We start from the raw sequence: 22,217 nt of genomic DNA on the forward strand, positions 1-22,217 counted from the left end.
TGACCTCAACGGATGAGCTTCTTTTTTTTTTTTTTTTTCTTTTTCCGTTTTCTTCAGAATTGAAGAAATACTTAATTGATCAGTGCGTTGAAGTGAAAAATACACATTGTAGATCACTGATGTACAGCGTCGGAGTGGTACATGGGATGTTGCCTTTTTGTATTGCAAACGTATGTCTTGTGTAAAGTTACATTTTTAATGTAAAAAATGTACTTGTTTCTATTTTTGTGTGGTTTTAAAAGAACAAATTATTTTAAAACGAGACAAATCTTAGGTTTTTTTTTTTTTTAGAATTTTTTTTTGTCTTGTAAAAAATACGGATGGCTGCGGGATTTATTCTTAAAATAAAAGTCTGGAATATCTATGCGGTTTCTCCATTTAATATCCTCCAGTCTGTGCTGAGGGGAGTGTAGATGGGCGCTGAAGTCTCCCAAATTGTATTTCTATTACAGTTAGGGAGGAAAGTAGAAAACGTGATTCATTATGTAAAGTTAACCATTACATCACAGTTTTACGGTCTTTGTCAGAGCATAAAATGCTGCTGTTCACTGCATTAGTGTTCATGTTTGAAAACATTGAGAGGCAATCAAAGATATTGCTGAACTAAATTGAAAGCAAACAAAAAAAAAAGTTTTAAAAAGTTTAGGTTACTTTGTAAGATTAGGATATTTTTCACGGGGCAGCATTTTCACAGTGAGATCATCCATCCAACCATTTTCTGAACCACTTGTCCTGTTCAGGGTCATGGGGGGGGGGGGGGGGGCTGGAGAATGGCTACGGGCGCAAGGCAGGGAACAACCCAAGATGGGGCACCAACCTATCGCAGGGCACTTGCACACACCATTCACTCACACCTGTGGGAATCGATAACTCCAATTAGCCTCAGCATGTTTTTGGAGTGTGGGGGGAAATCGGGGTACCAGATGGAAACCCCACGGCGATACGGGGAGAACATGCAAACTCCACACACATGTGACCCAGGCGGAGACTCGAACCCGGGGTTGACAATGCAAACCACATCTCACAGTGCAATCATTCCACAAAGCAGGATTTCTCAGTTTGCTGGGTTAACCTAAGCTAGAAGTCATGACTGTCCAGTAAGGGGGGTTGCTTATGGACTTTCTAGCTTAGGTTAAGCCAGCTGACTGAGAAATCTTGCTTTGTGAAACACCTCCCAGGTCAGTGTTATGCTCGATCATTCGCTTCATCCGTTTTTTTTTTCGGTGTCTCTGTGAAAGAGTTTAATGATTAAGCTCTCAGTCTCTCTTCATTACCTGTTCTCTAAATTCACGCCTAACCTACGATGTGTCAAACATTCCCCCCCCCCAAGAGATATTTCTGGCATGTTGCATTTATTTTTTTTTTCCTGTTGGCCGGCTACACAATCACTAACTGTTGATACTACCGTAACTTAACAAAATGTTAGTCAGTCCCCCAAAGAGATCAGCTGTAACTATAGATCAAACTCTTGTATTGGCAGATGACGTCTGAGACTATTTATATTCATCATACTTTATTCAATGTCTTCTATTTTAATTTTCTCAATTTCTATAGAATATTTTTCACAAATATTAAGCTATACTGACAGGTACATCATAAACATTTATACACATAATATACTACAACATGATATACAATTATTCAATTTAACATTATATATGTATATATAATGTTATATATAATTCCATAGATAGACATTTGTTTTATATAACAGCTAAGCATCAGACAAACACTGATCAATCACCTGAAAAATGTCATTGCACAATGGATAGATATTTGATAAGACATTCAAAATTGTTTACGCACAACAGAAATTAAACTCAGCCATCAGATGCAGGAAAATAAGTTCAGTAAAATTAAATCAATACAACAGACAAGATGTGAAATATAGTTCTTTCAGTGCTTTAAATGCATAATAGAAACATTTTTAAATATCACTCTGAGTGTGAGCAGTCATATGTGCCTGTGTTTTATAAACACTCACTATAGTTACCAAGATGGGCTTAATATACATGATCAGCTTCCTTATATCTTTAAATAAGGAAGTGAACCCCTGAAGTGGTCATTTAGCCAACTTTGCTCAACACTTCCCCCTATAGGGTAGTGATGTTAAACCGAAAGACTTCCCAGAAATGTGCAGAAACATTACCCACAGTATACAGGCATATAATGAGGTCGTAGTGTTCATGACCACCTGATTGTATATGCTCATTGTACGTTACTAAGAAATCTGAAAGCTTGCAGTTGTGTAGACGCTTGGGATCTAATATTCCAGAAGGTGGCGCTGTAATCAAATAAAACATCATTCAAAGCAGTTATTACTGACACCCCACAGAAGAGGAAGCTCAGAGCATAGCTAAGTGTCTAAAACAGCTATCATATTAAAGGAATATTATATCTGTAATATAAAATGCTATATAATATGTCCATTCTGTTTTAACCATATCATAAATAAACCACTAGGTACTGATAAAATAATTTGAGACTAAACATGACAGGATGTGGGAAGAACAGTGGGCATTCAGTCAACACATTTTAAAATACAGGCACAGCCATGAAAAAGAAGCATCGCAGGGTTGCATCATTCATTATTCACTACCTGTACAACACTTGGGGTTATGTCTTACAGTACAACGTTCACATGTTTATGCACTAATTTTCACAAAGGATTACTGTGGATGGGGGGGGGGCAGTAATGTATGGGGAAGAGGCCATGGATCGGGTCCCAAGACCTTATCGAAAATTCCTGCACTGTGCACACCAGTCTTCTTGCAACACGAGAATTTGAGCTTTTTGCCAACGATGTATAGAAAATAAAAGACGTCAAACTTTCTTTTTTTTGGAGGACAAAAACTAAAATTATGTAGTTCTCCATCTGCAATTGGTGTTTGCACCATAATATGCAGATATGAACACTAACCCACTGCTGTTCCTCAAAAGAGACCTCAACTGTCCTTGGGAACTAGTGCCAAGTAGCATGGCCTTTCCAAGAAGCAATGTAAGCTCAAGAAAAGACTTGAAATGAACACTAACTGACTCATTCCAACTTTGCCCTCATCGTAAATAGGCTGCAACAACAAAAACAACAAAATGGTTCGAACCCCTTCTTTTCAGAAGTATGTAGCAGCACTTAAAAACACAACACACTTCATTTGTAGAGAACTGGGGGGGGATCCACAATCCACAACCACTTTGCTGTTTACTTTCTTACGGACTTCCCTGAGACAAAACGTCTGAGCTTGATTGATCGTTGGGGTAGGAGATGCATGTTAAGGGGAGTGGAGAGGCCAAAGAGGGATGCAGCAATGGCATATTCACGACAAACAACACAGGACAGTTTCACAACAGCTACTTAGGCGTGACAACAAGCTGACAAGCTCCACAGTGGGTGGGGGTGGTGACAGGGTGTAGCACCTGCCCCGTTTTCCCACATCGATGACCCATTGGAAAACAGGAAGAATAGGACCATGGACCCTGGTGCTCTCACCACAAGCACAGGACTTTGAGTTGTACATTGTCATGCACAAGACTTGTTTTATTTCCATTATCTATGGATTAGTACACTTGTCACATTGCTAATAGAGGAATGTGATGTTTTGTGTCTCTAATATGGAAGTTGAATAAGACAATCTTTAAAAACATGGCGTTTCATTTGCGAGTCCTTGTATTCCTAAGGGTTGATTTTCATCATATTATAGCCTTTTGTACTCCAAGCAATTTTCCAGGCTTGGTAAATTTCCGTAAAATGATGTGGCTACTGAACTTTATCCAGATTTAAAATAAAACACCCTCCATATATCTAACAGCCTGCATGATTTGGTCTGAGATGGTATCTCTTGGTCTAGACTCAGTGCACAACTTTACAATCAACTGAAAGACCCAGCTGTATGGAAAAGGTAGATATAAATATACTATTCATCTATATTTAAAATAAGAAAATAAAAACAGATTTGGGCTGTCCATTGAATCTTTCAGTGCATCGCGAAGTGGTTAGTGCCCAGTGATGGAGGGTTGGTAGGAGAAAAAGGACAGAGACAAGAATCCACAGCTGTGTTTGCCTTTTTTTTTGTGACAGTCCACGACCAAACATGCAAGTTGAGAAGAAGGATGTGCGGATGAGCAAGCTTCTTTTGTAGAAAGTGTCTTGGAATGAAGGAGACAGCGGAGCTGCAATCTGGGCCACTCTAACATAGTTCCACCCAGGTGCCTGCTGGCCCATTTCTAGTATTGATGCTGAACAGTGCAGGCAGTGTACAGTTTTGTGAATGCACATACTTTCCAAAGGATTTTAGCCTACATCTATAGGAAATGGGCAATGGAGTGGGCTTCCTCCATTGCTCTTTATGGTGTCGGGGACTGGGAGAGGTGGGTGGCAGTGGGTGAGGTGTTTCTTCATCGGTCAGTCAGTCCGTCCGTCTGTCCGTCAAGCTGTGAGAGAGCCACTGCGGCAGCTCAGTCTGAGAAAAGGCTGGCGAAGGACTTCCGCAGGTTGCGGATGGTCTCAGCCTTCACCTCATCCTGGCTAAGGCTGGAACGGGGAGCTGCCGAAGTGTCTGGAAGGTTGAAGGCATTGGTAAGAGACTGGGATTTGCTACAAAGAGAGGAGAATGGCAATAGAGGAGAGGAAAAGGCTATTAAACTCATGCAGCAACCCATGGAATGGGGGGAGGGGTGAGGCGGCGACAGAGCAGCTAGATGAGTTTTGTTTACGACGTGAAGATATTTCAGTGACAATGACAGGTCTGTGTGCTACAGTACATCACATTCGCTTAAAAAATTGTGATTTATTAACACTTAATAGATAAGCACATATACGTGTATATACTGCACTCTATAAATCTTTTAAAAACATGGAAATATTAATTGTGAAACAGTTTCAGCTGAAAAGTACACACTTTTATATCAGTAATGATAATCACGATAAAAACTGTTTTGATGTTCAGGGTAAGAAACTGAGCAGGACAATCAAGCAAGGATGCACAGTATAGACTCGAGTAATTAGACATTTACCATCAGTTCTGAAGTGTCACATTAAAAGTTCTATAGACATATGCCATGATAATTTTCCCTGGCAGAGCAAAACCACTATGTCTCTTTGCTTTCTATACCCTAACTAAATTCATTTCATATTATTTGTTCTCTCAGGTTTCCTGCTAATTAAATTCCAGACCTGATTACATTCAATGTTGCAGACACGCAGAATTTGCCTGTTCATTGTGCTGTATATCGGTTTGAGCAATGCTCCTTTCAGGATATTTTATATGGAATGGGCTAAACTACATATACACACACAACTACAGCCCCCTTTTCTGAAATGCAAGCTCCATTTTACTCAAACCCCTACGTCAATGTGCCATTTACCAATTTTTCCATTAGCAATAAATATTAAAAAGCATTATGTTTCAATAAAGATGCCACATGTTGAATCACAATCAGATCAGAATCACAATGCACCAAGACGAAATCCATTTACAAGGTAACGCAGTTGTTTGATTTTGATTCTGTGTAAAATTGCAATATTTCATTATTTTCTGTTTTTCACACCAATAAACCTTTGAGTTATATCCTTCCTTTCATTAGGAGACGACTAAACAAGTCTTCTAACTAAGCTATGCTAGTTACCTGCTGGGTGTTTAATTAAACTATCCTGTTTTACCAGTTCCTATTCCATACCAGAAAAACAATTCCTTCAGTAAGACTTCAATTACTGAATACAAGCCTAACCGTTTTAACTAGTTGAGCTAATTAATGTAATTTTCTCACTAGCAGGAGGGAAGAATACTTTCATAGCCACTAGCCACTTTTCAACTATTTTTTTCCTTTACAAGCAGGCTGAATCAGTCCTCTAAGCCAGTGTTTCCCAACCCAGCCCCCCAGAAAGTCCGTATTTTTGCTCCCTGTTACCTCCCAGTAGGAATATTGACCTTCTTATGGGGTAAGTCTAGTGACATAACTAGCAGGTTCAGGTTAAGAGCGGCTTGCGATGTGAGATGTAGGCATGTGATCGTGATGGACGTGCTGTAAACATGCTAGAATGACAAAGCAGGTGTTGCAAGTCAAGGAGACTTGGCAGTACCTGGAGGTTGGTATACTGCATGGATCATATGTTTGTAAGGTAAAATGTAATACAAAGGTGAATATAAATATATCATTTTCAAATATTATTTAGGAGTTATATTTTTACCTTCTGTGGCTCATTCTATCAAAAAATAAGAGCATTTCGCATTGTTCTTTGGCAGTGAATGTTCACAACATGATCCAGAGTTTGTGAGGCAGTTCACTAAAGAACTAAAGTTGTATTTATGCAAGGCCGCAGATAAGCCACAACAGGAGAAGTGTACAAATGGGAAATATGTGCAGTCCTTGGCCTGAATGGAGATGGATTTTAAGGGGAACTCCTCCCACAGTTACGTGCAAGCGTAGCTTCCACACAGTTCATATTCTGCCTTAACACATTTCCTTTATTTACCGTGTGACCCGAAAGAACCGCATGAACATGCCTTACCGTAAATTTAGACTGGACAGTGTTCTATAGGCATGACTGTGAGGAAAATGGTTTCATCGGCTCGGGGATGAGAAACGCATCTCCACCTCTTTTCTGAGAGCTAATGAGCGAAGCACATGGTCTATGCCCTTACACATAGCCATTCAGTGAACGGAAAGAGGTAAAGAATGTTATTAAAACATCACGATAAGGTGCCAGTGTGACTGTCATAAGCTTTTTACCACAGGAAGGGGTCACTGCCACCCCAACGGCTCTTACTTGAGCTGGGGAGGGGCTCCCATCCCTGGGTGATCCTGGCTGGGCTTTTGTGGGGGTTGGGGCTTCTGTTGCACAGGTGGGCGAGTCCCACCTGCACCAGCCACGCTCATCGGGCCCCCCTGCCCCTGAGCTGAGGGCCGGGGCTGCTGGGTGGTGGGACCAGGGCCGGAGCTGGGGCCAGCTCCCGTGGCACGACCCTGCTGCGATGCCGGCCTTTGCTGCTGGGGAGGAAGCGCCCCCCCTTGTGCTGGCTGCCTGGCTGGCTGGCCCTGCCTCTGCTGAGGGGGGCGCTGTTGCTGTGGTGGCTGACCGCTGGTGGGTTTAGGGCTCGAGCCTCCTGGAGGGGGGCGTGGCTGCTGCTGCGGCTGCTGAGGAGTCGGCTGCTGCTGTTGCTGCTGCTGCTGTTGCTGCGACGGCTGCTGTTGCTTCGACAGCTGAGGGGAGCTGCTGCTCTGGCTGCGTTGGGGTGAACCCTGCATGGGAGGGCCCCTCACCTGCTGCTGAGCACCCTGGCCAGGTGGGCGTGGCTGGGCAGGGCCCCCAGGACCGGTTTGCCGCTGTTGCTGGCTAGGGATAGGCTGGGGTGGCTGCTGTGACCCAGGGCTAGTTATATGTGGCTGGACCTGGGGTGGGGGTTGGCTCAGGCCCTGTGGGGAAGGGCGTTGCTGAGAGGGGGGGCCCTGCCGGGGGCCCTGAGAGCTACTAGGAGGCTGCTGGGGGCCACCTAGAGTAATGAAAGAGAGAAAGAGTCAGGGTACACTGCCAGACCATATGAAGGTAAGAAAATACCCCATGCTCTAACCTCCACAATCAGGAGAACCGTATGTTAAAGCAGCAGTAGAGTATTTAGCAGAAGCAAACCTGCTGGCAAAATGTCAGGCCTTTGCTTGCTATGAACAGACTTAACCTGTGAGGATTAATTCCAGGAAATGGCCCAAGTTATGATGCCATTTTCAAAAAAAAAAAATGTTTTCCCTTTGTATTTGTTGGATTACGCAACTGTCATTACTTATTCACAAAATGTGCAATACCTCACCTTGAGGAGGGGGGCGCTGTTGAGCTGGTGGTCCTTGCTGGGCAGCCTGGGCCTGGGGTACCCTCTGCTGTCCCTGAATGGGCTGAGGGGATACCGCTGGCTAAATTAGGAAAGTGGGGACACACTGTTAGTGCCATGGGGAGAACCAGCAAGGCTGGAGGTTTGCTATGGATGAGGATTATTTGTGCCACCTCAAGTAAAGTGTTACCCTGTTATTTATGAGGGAAGATAAGCTTATAATAACTTTTAAAAACTACATCTTGAAGAAATGAAGCACCTAGAATGGAAAAAGGTGAGACATTTGCAAAAATGTGGGAAACAAAATCTATTGTTGGAAAACGGAGATCTTCATTACTTTGTCAGATGGCATGTGGGAGACTGATAAAAAGAAGAATGTGGTTAGAACTCTGACTGCTTTGTCCATGCGTCATATTTGATGCAAGACTAACAATATAGTTGTTATTATTGCTACTAAATGACTGCAGAAAAATGGATGCCAGAATCAAACAGTCACAGGTTAAAATCGACTCTCACTAAAAGTCAATCTAATTGTATCTAAGGTCTTCTAGCTATGAATGTAGGTGAGGATCACCTGTGCTGCCTGGCCAGCAGTGGGACGTATGGGTGAAGGGACAGGGGTACGTGGGATAGCCTGGTTCATCTTGGAGATGACTAAGTCAGCAATCAGGGCACGATCCTCGTCCTGCTGGTCCCCTATTAGAGGCATGGAACAGCCCACCACCTGAGACAGGAAGCACAAGAAAAAGTCCAGACACCATGTGACTGCATAGAGAGCAAGGCCAGAGAGAGATTGTATGTGACCATGTGAAGAGAGTAGAGCAGAAGGAGAAGCACCATGTGACTAAGAAGTGAGAAGGAGAGATGTCACATTATCACATGGAGAGAGAGAGCGGGAGGAGGCACGCAGAACAAAATGGCCACCAACATGGGATTTCAAAAATTTATTTTCAGACAAAATGTTTTGAATTTCCTTTTTTAAGATGTCTCCTGCACTTGTTCTGCTAAGGTGACCACAGGACTAAAGAATTGTTTTAAAAATCATACCTGCTTGTCCTATGCTGGGGCAAAGAGCCTATCCCAAAAGCTACAGCCACAAGGGGAATAAACTTGGACGGGGTGCCAACCCACCACAGGTCACACACACCATTCACACCTATGGGCAGCCCCACGATGGCATGAGGAACATGCAAACTCCACACGTCAAGCCAGGGCAGAGACTCAAAACCTTGTCGCAGAGGAATGAGGCAACAGCGCTAACCACTGCACCAACTAGCGATGGCTTTATAGCCAATTAAGATAAAAACTAATATTTACTGTGAATGTGGCCCCTAAAATACTGCCATAAAACTTCCCCCTAAAGCTATGGCTGAAGCACATCACACAGCATATTTACATGCATGCTAAGAAAACTCAAGTGCTGTGTTAGTCGGACTAAAACCAGATTTTTAAAGTACATGTAAACATGTTAGTCTGACTGAGATCACACTAAATCGAATTTCTCAAACTTGAACTAATACACTAAGACACCAAGATGTGATTGGGAGGTGATTTACTCCATGTACACATCCAATCGGACTCAAACTGCCTAGGGACTCTGAACATACTCCAAAGTTCCACCTCCCCAGCTGGTATGCTGAAGAAGCAAGGAGAATAGCAGTGGACAAGTACAGCACTGTCAAGCTGTCCAATTCACTGCTAAAGGGCATTTTTTTCACTGCACCTGGTATCGTATTTTTGGTACTTCAACAAGGTACCAAAAATAATGTACTTCAAAGTGTTGGTTTTCCACTGATGTAAAAACTGGTACTGCCGCTGAATGACATCAAAACGTAAAGCAGGGTGTTTTGTACTGAAATCGAAAAATTGGTGTACTGTATTATAGGGCAGAATGATGTGTGATATTAATACCAACATTGAATGTTATGCAATTCCTACATTGTTAGTCAGCGAGATTAAGATCAGGCTTTTTCTTACCTTCAATTTGGTATGGATATTATAGTGCAGTTTAAGCATTTTTACTCTGTCGTAGGAAAAAAAACCTAGTACATTTTGCAATTTTAATGATTATTCCTTTTCACGATTATCTAGTACGTTTAAAAATCAGTTTAAAGTTTACCTCCGCTGTTTTTGCATGAGTGCTGCATGTTACTTCTAGTTGTATTACTTCATTTGTCCTCGCATCTATTATCATAAATTTTATTTTGTATGTTTTATGTCTGTAACACAATAGGTCAACCGGAAAAAGCCATGATAAGCTGAAAGGATCCATTTTCGTCACCTATTGCAGTGGAGTCAGACATACGTCTGCACGTATACTGGGACAAGGACAGTAGCTTGCTTAAATGGCATAGTCAAGCTATAACCATAGCATTGTAACAGATGGTGTCCTGCACTGCTAAGTACACCGCAGTGCATGGACTGATGACGAACTTGCTGCAAGACTCCGGGATGTCTGTCAAATGAATTTTCATGGAAAGGTACTTCTCAAGAATGCTCTTCCATTACACCCAAAGGTTATAATAAATTCCAGAACTGAAGCTGGTAAAATGCATTAAGCTCTGATTATTTATTAACTAGAAATTAGTATAATGCCATTTTGTCTGAGCACCAGAAGAAAACTGCAGCATATCTAGCAACACAGTCTATCTCACATCCTATGCTTAAGCACCACACTGTGCCTTGCCTTACTGCAAATTCCAACTCCTACATTCGAAAAATAAAAGTGCCTTGTGTCACGAAAGCACACCAAGGTAGGCATTATTAAAATCAATGTCAGACAAAGCAGGATTCTGGCAGCATTGCAGGATGCTCCTTAGTCAGATAATATCTGCACAAAATGCCCTTGTCGTGCGCGTTGTGCCGAGTAAGAAGTTCTCAAGCTGTGGAACGCTGCAGTAGGAGATGCTGTTTTATAATTCATGTTATAATTGAATGAAAGACCACTTCCACAGAGGCCTGCAGCTCAGCACGTTCCAAACACTTGAAGCAGTTCCAAGCAGCGTGACTTTAACGAGAGAGGACTGCAGGGGACGCAGTTGCCAACCCAGGCAAGCAGAGGAGCGGACCTCCCAGGAACAATTCCCTCCCACTGGGAAGACAATGTCACGCACCCAGCAGGAGACTGGAAATCTGCTCTGACAGCAGCTGCGATGCTCACACTCGCCAAACACAGAAAGATCAAAACTTAGGGGCACCGTTCTTAAGAAGCTGATAGCTTAGTCTGTTATGAAAAATTTAGAGACTGATTTGGAGTGCATCTGAGACCACCATACCTAGAGAGACCTTTAAAGAAAATTCTTAAATGGGTTTTGAAGGATGTCTAAGCAGAAACGTACTGGTCTTAGTGCAAATGTAGAATTTGTCACATTAGACATACAGGCTTCGACTCGTGATCTCCAGCCTCTCACCTCAATGATGTAATCTCTTCCATCTTTACCATGAAGAGCCTCCACTGCACAAATGTCCAGGCCTCCGAAGACCTCAGAGCAGGAATCCACCCACATGCGATACCTGGCAGCCAATCAGAACGGTGAATACAAACAAACCAAATGTCAAGAAATATCAGCAAACCAATCACAGGTGGAAAGAGAAACAAGCTATCCTACAAGTGATATCTGCAAGCCAACCCTAAAATAGATGTGCTGTATCGTGTTCGACCTAAGCCATACCTATCTATTGAACGTATAGAATTCGTACCAAGGCATTCTCGTCTATTGCATATTAACAGTCAGATAAAACCGGAGCTTGTGGAAATTTACATGATGAGTCTGAAGAAACGGCTAACTGTATCTGCCTGTGTGTGCTGTTTTGATGGGGGCAGTCGTTTAGAGCACATGCAGACCATGCTGCAGACTGATGCGTCAACACCTGCTAGGTAGGTGAATCAGGCAGCATTCGCTGCTCCAGATCTCCATCTGAGCTGCCTAAAGCCCTCCCTCACTTGGGGATGGGTGACCAAAGTCTCACCAGGACACATCCAAGGGGCAACGGCCCATTTTATTTGACTGGGAGGAGGGTATAATGATTCCTACACCTTATATAAATCAAATGCCCTACACATTTAACCGAAACACGGCTCTAAAATGAATCCTTCTCAGTGAAGACACTTTAACAAGCTCAGGCTCCCTGGACCGCAAAATGATAACGTGCATCCTGGCAGAACTAACTTCTGGGTGACAAAAGATGTATGAACACTGGAGGGAGTTGGGGGGTTCAGCCTGACACTTAAATCTGACTGGTCTTTGGGGGAATCTACAAGAACGTACTTTACAAGAACATCCACCCTTACATGTAACAGCTTAATTTTCATTTAGTACTATGGACAGAAATGTAAATCTTCCAGTCCGTAACTTAATTATGCAAGAAGCTGTTGTCACATTTTATCAACAAGCAAGAAACAGCAGAGATCAGATCATCCTTATTGAAAGTGATGACTAAGGTGGCATTTGGTGCTATGGTGTCATCAAATATCGAGGGAATTTGGGCTTCGGAACAAACGTGCCGCAGGCAGGGGGGAAAAACCACAGGAAAGATCAGAATAGAGACAAAGCAGCCCAACCACAAGCGGCTCACCTGTCAGACATGGCCACCTGCTCCAGCATGGCCGATCCCGTGTTTGTTTTCCAGTTTCCAGAAATCGACGTCCTCCTGCCAAACAAAGGAAACTGATCATCTACACTTTCTGAAATCGATCAGGCAGCCCAGGTAATTAAGGCTATAGAATTATAACCTGAATTACTGCGTATAAGTGGCCAGTTAAAGACTTAAAGTTAACTCTCGTTTTACAATCTACACACAACTGACACAAAATATGAGTATGGAAGCCTATTTCAACTAAAGTTACAAAATGATAAGCTACAGTTCATTAAACTTCAAGCAAACAACATGATGGTTTCTGGAAACTGACGTCACTCGTGAGCAGCGTGACATGTAGGGATGTGTATATCGTTTAATTTTTAAAGTTAACGCATGCAGGGCTCACACAGGGTACCACATGAGGGCTATTGAGTGGCTGCCGTAATTGAAAATCAGTAACTTTTCCATCACTTGTTACTCTACTGTAACTTGTAGCACTGGGTCATATGAGCTGCAGCGCTAAACTTGGACAAACTGCCAATTTTCGAAAAACTGCTTGGATATGGGTCCTAAAACAGAAGATGTCCAGGAAAACCCGGACATATGGTACTATGTGGAGCAAGGATACACTCAACAGATTTTATACATATAACTGATTATTCATGGCCGCATCTACTTTGTTCTAACATACATATTGTAACTGTGTGCTATTAAACTTGTAATAACAGTGATACAGTAAGAGATCAAAACAATGACCATACAGGAAACCACAGATAACTAGCAGTGACCTACACCTCACTCTTGATAATGTTTCATATAGAATTTGTGAATAAATGGATACTATTAAAATGCTGGAGGACTCCTGAAAATAAAATCCCAAAGGTGACACAAGAATTTGTAAAATTTCTCTAAAGTCTACTAAAACCCATACTGAAAATGATTGCTTCAATCTCGCTGTGCTTTCTAAATCTGTAAGAGTAAAAGAAAAACAAATATACTCCTAGAATATCTGAAGTCCCGAAAAACGTGGAGCTATTTTACTGCATGACGCTTATGGTCACATGGCATTTTGGTTAAGGTCACCTCATGACACTCACATGTAGGCCTTGTAATTGGTTCCGATCTTTTGGATGCGAATGTCGTACTTGGCATCGATGAAGGGCTCAGAGGTGGCATAGGTCTTCGTCAGGGCCACCACACTAGCAATGTCCTGAAAGTCGTACTGATTGTCCACTTTCACCTGGAGGGACGACACCTCAGTTCAGACCACAGGTGGGCGTGGCACTTCTGTTGGCGTTGATGCGCCAATTTGCAGATCCATGTCAGACAGAGAAGTTCTCACCATGTTTTGCCACATGTTAAGGTAACCAATGTGTGACCATTTCAAAGCATTATGTGCATTAAACGCATATGTCACAGTTCTGTGTGTACATTTCTGTGTGTACATTTAGAGACCCTGCACTGTAGATGTCTGTAAATGTAATTCAACTTATTAATAGCATCTTACGGCATACGTGTCTATGGTAGTACTGTCAATAATCTGGTAGCTCTGCTAAGCTAGAATTCAAGAAGCACCACACCTGGACCTATAAAATAAAAAGTAACGAGGCTGTAAGAAAATGAGGCTCTTCTTCATGTAATTCTAAACCATGTAAAGACTTCTTTATGTGTCCAAGTTGGAAGCTGTATATAAGGCATTCTTCACATCTCAACAGAATCAATGTTAATTAGTCAACTGGATGTTTCAGCGACAAGGCGAGTGCTGAAGAGGCCCAGAAGCCGCTGGCATTGATGCTCCAGGCTTCAGCTGGCATGTTACAGAGAGAGCAGCTGTACTACCTTCCCCATTCCAGAGTGAGCGTGGCCCATCTTCACCACCACGGGGAAGCCTGGAGTTGTGATCTACGGTGTGAGAAAGCAACACCACTTCCCGTTAATCCCATCTCTCCCAAAACAAGCCTGGCAGTCAAGTAAGGCATGTCGGGAGACTATGTATGGCAAATCTGCATTACAACACATGGATTCCAAACAATATGTGCATAATCAGTTAGACTTATTCATCTGGCTAATTCCTGACTGTGCTTCCTTCAACAAAGTGAATTATGTCTCAGAAGGAGGACTGGATGCACTTATATAATTCTGGCTTTCATTTTACGAAAATGGCATTCTGGCTGTGAGCCTCTGGCAAACTACGCAGTTTACAAAATACAGAAATTACATTGCATTAACACTTTCGTGATGTCGGCAGCCAGACACTTTTGCAATCCGCTCTTTCAAAATGTCAGCTTCTGTGCAAACAATGAAATTTCGCTCTTGATTTCTCACAAACGCAATAGTATCTGCTGAACCCAGATTCCACATTTTCTGTTGTGCTACCTTACCTGTAATTCCCTAAATCCAGTGTTCCTTATGGCCTGGGGCCTCTTTTCTCTTAAAACACTAGTGCCCCCTTATGTTCCACATAGGTAATGCCCTACAATCCCAATGGGACTGTAGAGAGTTTGATATTGGGTGGAAGGAGGGAGGACGCAACTCAATAATTTAAATACAATGACCTGTTTATTGACGTCATGAATGAATTCAAGTTAAATATTTGTGTGTACACATCCCCTGCATCCCTCCTGGTCCCTACACCCCTGGTTAAGCACGTGTAGACTTGCACATAGCGTAAGGTCCCCTGGTGAGTGTGTAATGAGCCGTGCTAAAGACACCTACATGGCAGGTTTCACTATGAGGCTTTCTGGGTCTTAACCAAAAACAGAAAAAGAAGAACAAAAAGACACTATACAAACTCAACACTAAAATCATAAGTATCTTATCTTCCTAATATGACGAACATATTGCACTATTGCCTTAGGGAAATACAAAAAAATACATTAATGTAAGAAATGGTTGCTAGTGACCTTTAGAAAGCACATCTTAAGCGTGAGAGCTTATAACAGCTTTGGTGTTAGAAATATTAAATTTAAAAAACACACACAGAATACACTGCATGAAATATGCAGCATACTACTCCTGCTTAACCTTCTAAAACCCGATTAGTGTAGCAGTGCCGTTGCCTAGCAACTTGTGTAGATATATTCTGGTATGCGTCGCTTTTCAAAATGCTTCCTCAAAAAGCCGTTCCATCATGGTATGCTGAATTCATCTGCAGGGCTTAGTACTAGTGCCCCCCCCCCCCTTGATTTACAAGACTCAGAAGACAGAAAATCTATATCTCACAAAACTGAACTGCACAGAGGTTTAGGACACGTTAGCCATAAATAATAATAATAGCAATAAATGCATACATTTTAAGTATCTCACTTAACGTGGTTCAGCTCTTCACGGTACAAATCACCAATAAACATACAAGGGCTGCACCAAATGTCCTGCATCTGCATGGTCATGACTGTAAAAGAGCTTTGGCCTGGATTTGCAGCTTTGGCCGAAAAGAGTAAAGGATTTATCAATTTATTTGATGAAGCATTACATCATTCCTTGAAAAAAAAACATAGTGTTGAGGTCTTCATTATGAACAAGCTTTCACAAAATGTTTCAAGCATGCAGTGGCTGTCCAATGGGCTACACCTGATTTGCATGCCCTCATGAGGTCCCTTGTGTGATCCTTACGAAGAGTGTCAGGGTTGTACATAGCAACCACTAACAGAGTCATGCTATATCCACCTGGAAACTTCCATTGCTTAGTAGTTCAGGCCACAAACTCACAGGGATCGGCTGTTGGTAAGCAACACAGCGGATATTTTCCACATGATTTTTAATATGACATGATTCAGCCCATAATAATAAATATTTTATTGGTATCTGGTTAGCAGCAAAAATCAACATTATTACAATGACCAGCTACACTGTCAGCTGCATCCTAGCTTCAAACCACACAAGGCACTGGGACTATCCTGACGTGCACAACATTAAAAACACGTCTGTCTGACACACTTGTCATGTATGTAGAATTGTCTTGTATGAAGTAAGCATGTATATGCCATGTTCACGAAAAGTCTTGGAATGTTTGCTTAATTCAATAAAAATATTCCACATTTATTGGTTTCATAACAAAATCATTACTTTATTGTTTTGTGTATAAAAATATATATATCACATTATAAACAGTCAGTAGTCTTAAGTAAAACATTCATTTCAAGTAGTAATAAACTGAAACTCAAACTATAATTCTTAAAGTGCTGTTCTGAATTAAATACGTTCATTGATAAACAGTCAACTGGGTGCTTAATATTTCTTTGGGAGATGATTACTACAATTGCAATTAATAGCAAAATGGCAAGAACAGAACTAAATGAATCAGTCAAAAAGTGATGACACTTAATAAAACGTGATGGTATGTTGATCATTGCATTTGAATGGACTTTTGTTATAAAACCAATAAATTTGCAACATCGCTACAAAATGAGTCCCAAGACTTTCCATGGGCACTGTGTGTGTTTGTATATACACTATATGGACGAAAGTATTGGGACATACCTCATAATCATTGAATTCAGGTGTTTCATTCAGACCCATTGCCACAGGTGTATAAAATCAAGCACCTAACCATGCAGTCAGGTTTACAAATATTTGTGAAAGAATGGGTCGTTCTGAAGAGCTCAGTGAATTCAGGCATGGTACTACCATAGGATGCCACCTTTGCAATAAGTCAGTTTGACAAATTTCTTCCCCACTAGATATTCCACGGTCAACTGTAAGTCATATGCAAAGTGGAAGCCTTTAGGAAGAACAGGAACTCAGTGGCAGACCATGTAATGAAACAGAGCGCAGTTGACGAATGCTGAAGTGCATGGTGCGTGAAAGTCCCTAGTTGACTTAAGACTCCCTCTGTTGACTTAATAAATGCAGAGTTCCAAACTTCCTCTGGCATTAACCCCAGCACAAAAACTGTGCGCCGGGAGCTTCAAGAAATGGGCTTTCATCGCTGAGCAGCTGCATGCCTCACACTACCAAGAGCAATGGCAAGCGTCAGATGGAGTGGTGTAAAGCCACTGAACTCTGGAGGAGTGGAACCGTTTTCTGTGGAGTGACGAATCACACTTCTCTGTCTGGCAGTCTGATGGATGAATCTGGGTTTGACGGATGCCAGGAGAACCTTACCTACCTGACTGCACTGTGGTAACTGTAAAGTTTGGTAATGGAATGATAATGGTATAGGGTTGAGGTCACTTAATTCCAGTGAAGGGAACTTTTAATGCTTCAGCATTGAGACATTTTGGACAATGCTTCCAGCTTTGTGGGAACAGTTTGGGGAAGGCCCTGTTCTGTTCCAGCATGACTGTGCCCCAGTGCACAAACCAAGGTCTATAAAGACATGGTTGGGTGAGTTTGGTGTGGAAGAACTGGCCTGCACAGAGCCCTGACCTCAATGTCACCAAATACCTTTACGATGACCTAGAATGCAGATCGTGAGCCAGGCCTTCATGCCCAACATCAGTGCCACAATGCTCTTCTGAATGGATTGCCAAAATTCCTAAAGACACACTCTATGCGAAAGCCTTCCCAGAAGAGTGGTAGCTGTAATAACTGCAATCAACATCATGTTGATACCTATGGAATGGGATGTCATAACAGTAGGTGTAATGGCCAGGTGTCCTGACACTTTTGTCCATATAGTGTGTGGATATAGTATACAGTATAACATCTACTACCTACACCAGTTATAGGAACACAATAACAATGGTGGTTGAGTCCCCACAATCACCTCAGTGGACCTCTCACCATGCTCTTGAAGCTGCTTTCCTGGAGGTGGTGTGTATTCATAGAACTGAGCTCTGTTCTGCCAGACAATGCCAGAGTGCTAATGCATGACTCAGCCAGTGTTGATGCTCCATGCTTCATAATGAGAAGCCCAGGCTCCATCTGGCCCAACTAACTGTTCAATTTACTCATTACAGTCTCATATAGCAGCCCTGGACTGATGACAGTAATTACGCAAACCCATTTTTTCTTCATTGGCCTAGAAAAGTTTACCAACAAAGTCTATTTCCCTTCATTCCAACCGCTTCCCAGTCTCCTATCATTTCAGATACTGTTTATGTATTACATCTGCTTTAGCAAGAGACATGTTCAGAGCTAAACATATTTGAATTTTGCTTATCTAGTAACCTTGATATCGGGGAACATCTGACTCTCCAGAGCATAGCAACTGCTTCCTCTCCTGGGAAATCCCACCAAGTTCCAGTCCATAACGTCTATTTTTCTAAAATATAATCCTGAGTGGACCTGTGTGCTTGAAGCGTGACATGCAACATAGACATGGCTCAGGCTCAGGCACAGTGCAAGACTGCATTTCTCACAGTTTGATCCCCCCATCCTTGGAGGGTGGGTGCAGATGGTGCCTCTGTAGGGGTAGGAGCACACTCACCATCTCCCTGTGGTTGGGGTAGTAGATCTGTTCAATCAGCGGGAATTCCTCAGGCCCCAGCTGCTTATACAATCTGGACATTTGAGCAAACTGCAAGAGACAAGCAGTAGCATGTTAGCCTGCAAGTCTGCAACTGTCATCACACTTGTGAACAGGAATAGCATGTTAGCCTGAAAGTTATTAGTCTCAAACGTAAGCATAGCATGTTAGCATACAACAGTTATTAACCTCATACAGAGAGTTATCATGGCAGCCTACAGAGCCATCAGCCTCATTCACAAAGCTAGAATGTTAGCCTGCAATGTGTTATTACCCTCAAACACAAACATGCCATGTTAGCCTGCAGCTGCTAATAACCTCATACAGAGTTAACAGTCTCATATTCAGGAATAGCCTGCAGCAGTTATAAATTGCACACACAAAGACAGCACGTTAGCCTCAGACAGCTAAAAATCTCAAACATGCATATAGCATGTTAGACTGTAACGATAATTACCCACATACAGAAAGATATCATGTGAGCATGCAGAGCGATTAACCTCATATGCAAAAATAACATGTTAGCATGCAACAGTTGTTGCCCTCAGACACAAGCATCACATGTGACACTGTAACATTACAATTCCTACAGAGATAATTATATTACCCTTAGACTTTAGAAAGTTAATAAAACTGGGGTTTTGAAAATTCTTCCTGAAATTCCACAACTGCAAATGTTCTTTCATATTCTATAGATGTCATGTTCTTCACAAGGCAGAAATCCATATAACAAGTTTAAGAACTGTGAGGGACAATAAAAGCTAATACACTGTGCATTTCATTTGCTTTTTTGATGTTCTTCCAGAAGCATATGAATAGATGCAAATTAGCACAAAAAACACACCCACACAAAAATGGGCAGATATCGACAAGATCACGACTCCGGTGCATTAAAGCTGAACCACTCCTCTCTTTTCAGTGGGCTGCTTGATGCAAAAGTATCACACTGGTTCTTCAATCTGAGAGCATTCAGATTAAACTAGAAAAGTAGCAAGTATGCATAATTGAAGTGCTCACCACCCATGGCTTGTCACAGAAGTTGTAGACGGAGTGTAGGGAGTTGATGCTCGGCAGGCCAGCATACTGCAGGCCAATGACGATGTTCCGGAAATCTCCATTCTTTGCCATGCTGAAGGCATGCTGCCTGACCAGCACAAAGTCTGGCCGAAAGCACCTGGAGGCAAGATACACGTTAATGAAAGTAACCCATGATGTAAAGCAGAGTTAACACTCATTCGGTTTCTTCCAGGTCACGATGCTCTGACTGAATTTGAAGTGATGTCTGCGTTGTTCCATGCCATTGAATAATTTTCTATTGCTTATTACAGACAAGGCTCAGGGCGGGAGACTAAACACGGTCATTTGTCCAGGGAATGGGAGGAGGGAACAGGGACTTTATGGTTACGAGGCATGAAAGCAAACAGCAGCCATTACTGTGTCCGTACAAAGGCAAACAGAGAGGAAAACTCTGCAGGAAGGGCTACAACATGGTTGGACTGGGAACCAGGGTCCTGGTGCCCCTTCCGGGCTGCTTAATTTTTTATGGTCAGTCCCACCTTGAGATATTCATGCTCCCCCAATTTACTCTTTCATGACTGGTACCATGATTTTACAGAGTTACTATAATAGACAATCACTATAAAAACTATGGATGGCATGTTGGCCTCATACTTGTACGGTTCTGGGATTGAATCCCACCACCTACCATAACCGACATATTGTACATGCTGCTACAATCAATACCATCTATAAAATCTCCTATATTGTCTACTTGAATGCCTCCTGTGTTGGACTGACATCGCATGCAGAGAGAACCCCAACCCAAGTAGACTCCAGGTTACAAGGTGGATGTATGGATATATCAACTATGGATGTTTGGATACATCATCCGACTCATTCCCACACCACTAATCAAAATATCCTACAGAATCCCCACAGACTGATGCTGATACTTTACAGCTACACACAGCAACCACCCACTGCCTCTTCACCTTCTCTTTCAAATAATTTGATGTTTTGTATGGGGGGTATCAACTCAATGCTGTGCACAGTCTCTCTGGGAACTCCGAGCTAACTGAAGTGCTGCTGTTCACATAAGCATCCCCACTCCACGTAAAGCACAATCCCTGGACAATTCTGCTTTTTGAAACAATTGTGGCGAATATTTCAAATTACAATTGCTAGTATCATGTATTTTTAAAATACAGTCAAATTAAATCTGTTTAAACCTATATACGCACCAAAGTCTTTTGATGCAAACACCCACATTTTGTTGTGTTGCCGAAAGACAATTAAGACTTTTCCATTCCAGACTGGTTGCTAGACAACAGCCACAGCTGTAGTAACGTTGCCCAACAACAGACCCTTAGCAACGCTTGTCAGCAATAGCCAGCTGTGCTATGCTCCACTACAGTACCAACGTTACACAGAAATCATTTTATCTGATTATCTTATTCAATTTAATTATAAAATGATGCATTAACAACAGTGTGACAGGTTCATGCTATGTGCTAAATTATATAGAACATTAATAAAGCCCTTTGAGGGCCCATCCATCCAGCAGTCTTACGGAGAATCAAGTGAGCAGGTTTATGTGTATTAATCAGTTCCACCTAACCCTTACATTTTGGCATGTTCTGTTGTAATTTTTCCCGCTCATTTGCACACATTATCTTTTCAGACCCAAAATAACAGTGCTTTGTTGAGTTATGTCCCATCCGCGACCGTCCCTTTATATCCCTTGAATAGGAAGCCTTTGCAACAATTTTTTTTTCTGTCTTTCAGTCCCTATGTCACATGCTCCTGTTTCCGGTCTCTGACATTCATTTATAAGAAATTCGACTTACATTTAAAGTCAACAATTACAGCAACACCAGGACAGTAGAAGATGTACAGCATTTTTGATTAACCTTGTTTGCATTTGTTTTCCTGTCATGTTTGATGTAAGACTATTTGCTTATAACGCAGTGATTAAATCTCCTTCCATGGAAACACAGAAAAACGATTCTAGGGAGCATACACTTACTTTGTCACCTTGTTACCGTTGCGGACTGCTTCAATGTCCACACTATAGCTACCAGTAGCGTGGGCCACCAGGTTGACCTCAGAAAACTCAGCCTGTTGGGAGAGGGGGGGGTGGGCACCAATAGAAAAGAAAACTGTGAAAAACACTGGCGATGAAGGCGAGTCGACTAAGCAAACACAAAGCCACGATGAATTATCAGACAAATCGTAATGAGAGTCTTTGCATGCAACAGGCATCTGACTGGACCATTAGCGGGGAAATCTCACTGAATTCATGCAGCTTATTACTGTGCCTTCCCCTTAGTACAATAACCTGGAATCATCACACAATATGAGTACATATCATATCTATTTCTTAAGACTGACAACAGGATCCTCAGACACATTCA

The 22,217-nt window shown here is 42.1% G+C and overlaps 1 protein-coding gene across 4 annotated transcripts in view; it reads right to left on the reverse strand.

Moving 5' to 3' along the window:
- Nucleotides 1-4,397: 4,397 nt before the first annotated feature.
- Nucleotides 4,398-22,217, reverse strand: part of syn1 (synapsin I) — a 31,837-nt gene continuing 14,017 nt past the window's right edge. For 3 of the 4 annotated variants that reach the window (XM_049016525.1, XM_049016524.1, XM_049016526.1), the window contains exons 4-14: nucleotides 21,830-21,921; nucleotides 19,822-19,978; nucleotides 18,766-18,855; nucleotides 14,235-14,297; nucleotides 13,493-13,635; nucleotides 12,393-12,467; nucleotides 11,228-11,330; nucleotides 8,392-8,541; nucleotides 7,800-7,899; nucleotides 6,764-7,487; nucleotides 4,398-4,591 (exon numbers count right to left, since the gene is read on the reverse strand). In XM_049016525.1, the coding sequence (XP_048872482.1) occupies nucleotides 4,453-4,591; nucleotides 6,764-7,487; nucleotides 7,800-7,899; nucleotides 8,392-8,541; nucleotides 11,228-11,330; nucleotides 12,393-12,467; nucleotides 13,493-13,635; nucleotides 14,235-14,297; nucleotides 18,766-18,855; nucleotides 19,822-19,978; nucleotides 21,830-21,921 (1,836 nt within the window). In that variant the 3' untranslated portion in view covers nucleotides 4,398-4,452. The remainder of the gene's footprint in view (nucleotides 4,592-6,763; nucleotides 7,488-7,799; nucleotides 7,900-8,391; nucleotides 8,542-11,227; nucleotides 11,331-12,392; nucleotides 12,468-13,492; nucleotides 13,636-14,234; nucleotides 14,298-18,765; nucleotides 18,856-19,821; nucleotides 19,979-21,829; nucleotides 21,922-22,217) is intronic. The other variant, XM_049016527.1, reaches the window with a different exon arrangement.

Source organism: Brienomyrus brachyistius, chromosome 6 (genome assembly GCF_023856365.1).
Source record: "Brienomyrus brachyistius isolate T26 chromosome 6, BBRACH_0.4, whole genome shotgun sequence".
NCBI classification, from domain to species: domain Eukaryota; kingdom Metazoa; phylum Chordata; class Actinopteri; order Osteoglossiformes; family Mormyridae; genus Brienomyrus; species Brienomyrus brachyistius.